This window comes from Opisthorchis viverrini (genome assembly GCF_000715545.1).
Source record: "Opisthorchis viverrini unplaced genomic scaffold opera_v5_49, whole genome shotgun sequence".
Lineage (NCBI taxonomy): Eukaryota > Metazoa > Platyhelminthes > Trematoda > Opisthorchiida > Opisthorchiidae > Opisthorchis > Opisthorchis viverrini.
Window position 1 is genome coordinate 1,160,404 of NW_008751705.1, and position 8,067 is coordinate 1,168,470.

The 8,067-nt window shown below is 48.0% G+C and overlaps 1 protein-coding gene across 1 annotated transcript; it reads right to left on the bottom strand.

Annotated features, from left to right (window-relative positions):
* Positions 1-1,141: 1,141 nt before the first annotated feature.
* T265_13249 (hypothetical protein) lies at positions 1,142-5,901 on the bottom strand (the record flags this gene model as incomplete). The annotated part of the gene is made up of 3 exons (XM_009167950.1): positions 1,142-1,426; positions 5,675-5,750; positions 5,786-5,901. Coding segments are annotated over 3 exons (474 nt in total), but the record flags the coding sequence as incomplete, so codon positions are not given.
* Between the last annotated feature and the right edge of the window lie 2,166 nt (positions 5,902-8,067).

Genomic DNA, 8,067 nt, shown 5'->3' on the forward strand with positions numbered 1-8,067 from the left:
GGCGGGAGCTGATAAATTGGTGCGTCAGTACTGGGCTGTCAACGGACTGTTTAGTAGGGGAATAGGAAAGGTAGCTATGGATTGAAGGCAATTGCTTGGATGCACGAGAGCCATTGAGGGCGCGACTGGGCCATGTCAGACAATGTCTCTAACCATTAATGTGGCCCGTCTCGGGGTTCTCCATCCACGAAGACGGAAATGACCAGCGCATAAGTTTGTTGGTAACGGCTTTCACGCTTCGCTGCTAAGTAATTGTTTGATTGCTTTTGGCTCTCTTCCACCCTTGGCGTGGTTCTGCAAAAACACCCCTTCGAGGAGGCATACGCAGTACGTGACCAAGCCAGTGTGATCAGTTCATCTATCGTAGACAAGTTATTTCTTCCTGAAAACCATTCAACTGATTTCAGCATTACTGATCCCATGTTTGTACGAGACTCGAGCAACGCTCCAAAAATATCGATGGTCAAGCACTGAAAGTCTTTTTACGTCCTCAGAGCACAGCGGCTAGGTTTCTGACCCGTATAATAATATGGATCGCACCGCAGCATTGTAAACTCGGCCCTTGGTGGATAAGCGGATGTCACGCTTTCGCCACAAAGTCCAAGTGATGCGGCATCAGGAAACTGCTCTGGCCTTCCCAATCCGTATAGTAATATCACTTCTGGTGGGACCACGGGGAGTGATACAGCTTCCCAGGTAGACAAACTAGTCTACTACCTCAATCGACCAATCTGTAAGCATGAGATTAGGGTTCGAGCCCACCCAGTGTTGCAGCAGCACTTTACAATTTTCGGGTGTGAAGTACATGACAAACCGTGAAGCAGAACTATTTACACTATTTAATATTGTTTGTATTACAACAGCGTCAGATCCAAGGAGAACTGCATCTTCTGCGTACTCAACACCTACGGCCGAATGCTCTTAAAGAATTTTGATGCCACGGGCATTAGAGGCTGGTAGTGAGTCTTCCATAATCGGAGGAAGGTGAGGGAGGACAACCTTGCCTGACACCACTGGATATGGCAAACTCAGTCGAAGAAGACCACTAATGTTGATCACTGTTTCAAAATGTCGGAGGACGAATGTCGGAGTTCCCTCTTGAAGGAACTCAGCTGGGTTTCCTCAGATCTGTTTCTCTTACCTCAACTTTCGAAGGATGAGGGCGGAGCATCTTCGATTTCACAGTTATTGGACTGATGCCACGGTGTTTTTCATGCAGCGGCTGCGTACTCTTTTTGATGAAAAGAGTAACTGTTGGCATGCCCCATTCTGCTGAAGCTTTCTCTTCTCTCCATATCGCATCAATGTGTTTCGTTAGATAGGTCAACAGGGATTTTCCGCCTTTGTTAAAGAGGGCTGGATACAGAACATCCGGTCCCGGTGCCTTCTCACGTTTCAGTACGGATACTTCGTACTTTATTTCTTTCTTCGACGGGCAATTGTGGCATGCATGCCATTGACAGGTAATCACTACCTCCGGGCGAGATGGCTCAAGTGATTAGAGCGCGAATTTACTGACCGGAAGGTCAGTGGTTCGAACCCGACCTCTGCCTCTCGACTTCCCCTGTCTAGGCTCGGGCAACCTGACAGTATCCCAGCCCTCGTGCTTCCCCCGGGTGGCATGGCAGCTAGGCACCGGAAGGGTGTTACAGCTGAACGACTACCTCCGAAGGCTGTGTCGAAGGAGGACAACTAAACTACTCGGCCCATCTTTTCAGCTGACGTTTTTGCAAGTAAATTAATGAGCCGTCCTTTTCACTTACAGTTTCACTGACGGTTGCTATCCTAGGGCCAGTCGATCGCATCAGTTGATGTAGGGTGCAGCTATTTCCCCGATGCAAAAGCCTTCCTCTCCCGAGCTTTCGATGTCCGCATTTATTTAGGCTCCTTATTTGGTGTTTGAGAGATTTGCGTGCGCTGTACTACGTGTTGCTTGCTGGTACGGATTTCCTGGCATCAATCAGGACTAGCGATCTCGACGACATCCGGTGGGATTCGATTGAATCGGAGAAGTCGGACAGACAGCACAGAAAGCCGCTAGCATAGGTCCTTTCACGTTTGGCCATGTTCCATCCATGTGCTCGCTACTAGTTAAAGGAAGAAGGCCTTCATTGCGGAGTTATTTATTAGAAAACACCAACTGAACAGTTGGACTATTTTACAGGAAAGCAAAACCCTCATATGCATCTTGTTTATAAAAACTGAATTTCCGTCTTCTTCCCGAACGCGCCTTCCTGAACTTTCATGGATATTCATTGACCATTACTCAAATGTAAACGAATGGTACAAAGCGATTCCATAAATTCCGCAATAAATCCCACTTTCGAATAGTCACGAAGCGGAGTTACGAGAAAACATTACTCGCTTGCTCATCAGTAGTACCGATCGTATGGTGTTGGTTTGCTGTGGAGAGCTGTTGAGCTAGCCCGGATGGGTACTGTTGAGCTAGGGTAGTTCCTCGAAGATGAAGAATTGGCATGCTACTTGCTGACTTGCGAGGGCCTGAAGGGAAACGAACTGTCAGGCGTGCACGCACCATGGCGTGATCGGAATCAAGTGGTGTGCCCCAGAAAGAACGGCAGTCTTGAACTGTGGCTCTCCACCGGCGGCTGATGGCCAGGTGGTCCAACTGGGTCCACGGTTGATTTGTAGTTGGTGGCTACCAGGTTACGCGGTGCGAACGTTTATGCTGGAAGTTCGTACCGGCCAGAAACAGTTCATGATCAGCACACAAGTGGAGTCGACGCTCCCCGTTGTCTGTGAGACGAACACCTACTCCACATCGACCGCCCAGATATGATTCCAAGGAGCTCAGACGATCGACTTGGGCATTCATATCACCAGCAAGGAATACAAAGTCACTGCTTCTTGTTCAACGAATGAGCCCGGATAATTCTCGATAGATATTATCCCTCTCAGCGTCAGATCTGCAGTCCGTTAGGGCGTATGCCGACACTACAAACATGCTCCGTTTTTGTGTCGAGAGGCACTGGACTTGATTAAACTGGAACAGTGCAAAGGCGATTGTCCACTGTAATAAAACCATGCAGATTGCTCAGCTCTGAGGCCGACTACAACCCCCAAGCTCTCGGTGCAAGGCGGCATCGCCGCTTCAATAAAGGTGGCCATGCTGGTTGTCTGTGGGAAAGACCTTACTGCCTTCACACTCCTGTCGCAGAGGACAGTACAACTGTACCCCCACACCACCTCGTAGCACGACTACCTGTAATACGACGCCTCGCTGCTCTTAGTCCGACTGCTCCCCTTTGGCTTTCCTGACATGGTTGCACCTTGTAGAACGAAGTTCCAGTTACTGTAGCACGCAACATCATTGGACCACCCCAGTCCGACCACCAAAGTGGCAGCTTTAGGTTGGGTCCGAGGGCACAAATTGAGCGCATGACAAAATCATGCCTACCAAAGTATCCATCTATTCGGATTTGACTTTCGGGATTCCCATGCAGCGGGAAAGTAGCCACCAACCAAGCCAAGTTTGACATTATGGCCTTCATTCTTTGTGACCACAATGACCATCTCCACATTATGGGGCGAAAAGGGTTCATCAACAGGACTGGTCCACTAGCTTCCGAAAATGTGAGCAAGCTGACGCAGCCTAAATTTTGGCAGTCAACCCCAACACATCATGAAACAAACAGAAAAAGCAAGAGGGCTAAATAGTGTGGTAACTACGACTTACAGAGTTGCTGAACCATCTTCCAGAATTCAAACCGTTCCGATGCAATCGTCGTAAACGGCTCCAGTCCACATGAATACAGTTCTGTTGCACAGCACACTAAGTAACAAATGGTAAAATGAGAGAATTCGTGTTGAGTCAACAAATCATGAAATTGAGCATATAAGTAAAAGTGCAAGTTTCGTCGCAGTTAATGTAGTGCAAACCCAACAGGTGAATATGTATTACATATAGGTAGTCAAAGTTACCAATTGACCTCCATATCGGTGAACGGATATTTTTTAATTTTCGAAATGATATTTAGGCTAAGATATGCAAGGAAGTGGTGTCAGATAGTCTCATACCTCAGAGTTTACCTCCTAGGAGGGCGTAAATATGACGGTGTGTGTTCATTTGCATGTACGGTAGAATCCCTGAACGAAGCTGTGGGTAACGAAGTCGTGGGTAATTGACCCGATCACGGGACACATCATGAAATGGAGAACGAAGTCTGTACTAGAGAGGGGATTTGAGAAAAATAGCGAATATTCCTGTCTCCGGATAATGTAAGGCAAGGAATCACAAAAGGTAATTTTTCTAGATACTTTGGTTTTAGTTTGGTGTACGCTTCCATCACCTGTTAAAGACATCATGCATTTTTGTTGCAATTAGTAAAAAGCTGGACTGCAAAGCATTCGAGTCGCATGAAACAGGCAAAATTAACCTGAACAGAACAAATGTACGACCTAAATTTACCTCAGTCGGTTGCCGAGCCTGAACGTTTAGTCAAGCATCCAATGCGATACCTTGAAAGTCTCGTCGTACCCTGGGTAATAACCAGTCAGCCGTAACACCCTTTCGGTGCCTAGCTGCCATGCCACGCGAAGGAAGCACGAGGGCTTGGATACTGCCAGGTTGCCCGTGCATAGACAGGGGAAGTCGAGAGGCGGAGATCAGGCTCGAACCACAGACATTCCGGTCAGCAAATTCGCGCTCTAACCACTTGAGCCATCTCGCACCCTGGGTGACAGGCTTTGAAACCTTGTAAATCACAGTATGGATGACTGGTTTATTCTGCCAGCGTTTGCTTGTGGACTACTCACCCACAGACCGAAGCATGCCCTACCGGCCTCGGCGTCCGTTTGTCCTTTCCATCTGGGAAGATGAAGTGGTGTACATCGATCGAATCAATCCAAAGTGCCTACATGTCAGCGTTGCCTACCATGATATGCCATCTATCCTAGGTTGAGAACAGGTACAACGGACGCGTTCGTCCGGACTGAGTGGGTGTTCAAGTACCCGCAGCCTATGGCGAGAGATCTGTAAATTTTACAGGTTCTATGTAGACGCTGATACGCCTAGCGCTCCATTAGTTCGAGGAATTTGTTGACGCATATTTGCCGACCCGAAAGTAGGTAGTTCAAACCCGGCCTCTGTATCTCGACTTCCCCACCTAGACTTGGGTATCCCAGACCTCGTGCTTCATTCGGGTGACGTGGCAGATAGGCACCAAAACGGCGTTACAGCTGGATAGGCATTTTTTAATTATATGACAGGGTATATTCTACGGGCAGTTATCTGACGCAACCACACATAGTCAAATAGCGGTTATTTCGTGGTTCCACGAATGACGAAATGTCATCTGGTGGGTAAATAAACTGAACATAGTTGGTTGCTATGAAGCCATCATGTAATGTTAAAATGTGGTTGCTTAACTGTCCAATAATTGCTACACTCGGCTATTTGACGGTTATCCATCGGTTGAGATCTGGTTTTTAATCACGAGGTAACTACACAACACGGTTATTCGGTAGTTCGACTATCGAAAAGGTCTATCGATGAACAATACTGGCCGCATATTTAGCAATTAGTAAGCCACTTTGCAACAACACAACTGCGCTATTTAGACTGTGCTGCCAGGACAACGTCATGTTTCAAAGAGTGAAGGATTCCAAAAACGCTATTCGGCGACTTCAGAAACGATTAAATATGAATAATCACCTGAAGTGCGATTAATCCACCGCCCAAAATCAAGGCAGCCACCCGTCCGATTTTCGCAAAAATATAGCCCGCCACGCTAAATACAAAATACAGCCCGAACTACACACTTACAGGCCAGACCCGACTCCCATCACTATTTGCTGCTGATGCGGCCGTTTTTTAATAGCATCAAGGGTTTCGCTGACTGCAGACAAGGCGCGATCAGTTGGAATTTCATAATCCATCGCTCTACGGAAACCGATTTGCGTAGGGAATGGGTGTGGAAAACTGCATGGGACCTAAACGCGGCTGATCTATGATTGGTCGATGTGGCAGGTGGCCGCAATTCTCCACATGATTCGCGGATTTCCAATGCATCTAGTGAGGCCAAGAGCGTCGTGACGGTCCACGGGCAAATCGTCTCGCCTAATTCATAGGATTGACAGGCTCGGGACAAAGCTTTTGTAGCTGCTCACATCATTTAATTAAGAAGTCATCACAACAGCCGAATAAAGGCTTCCATGCCCCCTCACGAAGCATGGGTACTAGACCTGTCAAGGGTTCTATTCAAGTAGAACGATTAGAGTGTATGTTGGATTCAGGGATTCACATGTTGATGAACAGGATCGAGGCTTTGGCCGACGTTTTCCGGGTCGGTTTTGTTCTTTTCGTTCAGCAGCTGTCGTTTTTCTGAAAAGCACAAGTAAAAAAGGAGTGTAGCACTGCTGTTTGTGTTCTCAGCTCGGGGCATTATGTTTGCCAGCCCGGAAACTCGCACAAAAAAGTGTATGACAGTGCTTTGAACTGGGTTCTAAAAGGAGCGTTGACAACCGTCGGAGGAAGGTTATTCCACGCAGATACTACCCAAATGATGAATGGGTCCGCCCATCTGCGCTGGTCTCCACATGATGCTCTTAGGCGCCACCCTAAAGCCACTTCTTTTTCAAATCTACGACAGCCGACTCACCCTCAAATCAATGGCTAGTTTTTTGTGGAAGACCTGAAACCTTGTATTTCCAGCGCCAGCGCGAATAGGGTGGAAATGGATTTCGCAAGCCAATGACCACTGGGCTGGCACTCGCCTCAGAATAAAGAAATAGACGTCCGTACGCCACTTAAAGCAGACTCGACAAATACCGTCTCTGTACAGAATGATGCAGAATATATTATGAAGCATATGGCTCTCTTCAACGTGGGATTCTTAGGCCAGCACGAAAGATGGGCTTGTAAGGCACTTCCATTCTACGGGAGGTTCGCTACACGTTTCCTCGCGTTGCTCGGATAGACTTACAAGTACTTTCTGGAGCCTACGTCTGGCCGCTTTTTGGACATGCCAGATAAGTTATTCACGCTGGAGGCAAGCGGCATTCAACATTTGTCCAGCGTACGCAATGGACTGGTGCATGCCTGAAGTCCGTTGTAAATGATGCAGGCCTTCGGATTACTTGACTCCCTCACATATACTATCGTCCCCTCCGACCAGACCTGCGTGGGTAAAGTTTGGCTATTCATTCCACTAATACGCGACGGCGGCAGGGCAAACGGCTTCTCAAGAACACTTCCACCATACAAAGTAGTTCGTCTCCAGGGCCTTCAACATGCGGGATGGCCCGTTTCCGATAATTTACCACGCTACACCGTGGACTAGTTCAAAGCACATTTGGATACTCTTCAGGTGACTACATGGATGGCGAGTTTGCACCCGGCATCGACAAATAAAGAGGCGATGTATCGCCCTTTTATCTTCTGTCTCTCTAAAATGTGTCAGGGTGCGCCCAGACAGAATGTGCAGAGAGTGATGCATCCCCCAGGTCACCATCGCTACGACGCGTCCGGAAAGTAGGTGAGTCGGCGGCTCCCACCAAACGCGGCTTAGCAACACAAGCAGCGTAGTGGGCCTGAGACTGTTCACGACCGGAACACCACCATCAGCTGTACGGAACAAACAAGTGAACGACCATACTTGGCCAATTAGTCATCCTATATATTTACGCAGACGCTATGTATGTTTTGTCCTGGAAATACAGCTGTGTCCCCAGTTCACTGTCTTTCCCCTATTGCGTAGTCTAGCAGGCTCAGCGCAGGCGTAACCCATAGACGGCCACCGCAAGATACAACAACGTGCAACGAATCCATCGAAAGAGCGGCTTACATAACTTACTCTGGAAGAGTTGGGAGGGCCTTGATTCTGCGTACCAGTCTGTGAATCCGTGAACATGCGTCGGATTTATCTTGATGGCCAAGACTGCTGCAAATTGTTTCATGGGAAGTCCATGAACCTCTTCGTGGAATAATGCTTTGCACTTTCGGAGTCGCCCCACGGAAGTCGGAGTATATTCAGTGGCACCGATGCCGCCGCAGGCTATTGACACACCGAAACTGAGTTCGCTGAAACTATAGGGTTTTCGAAGATG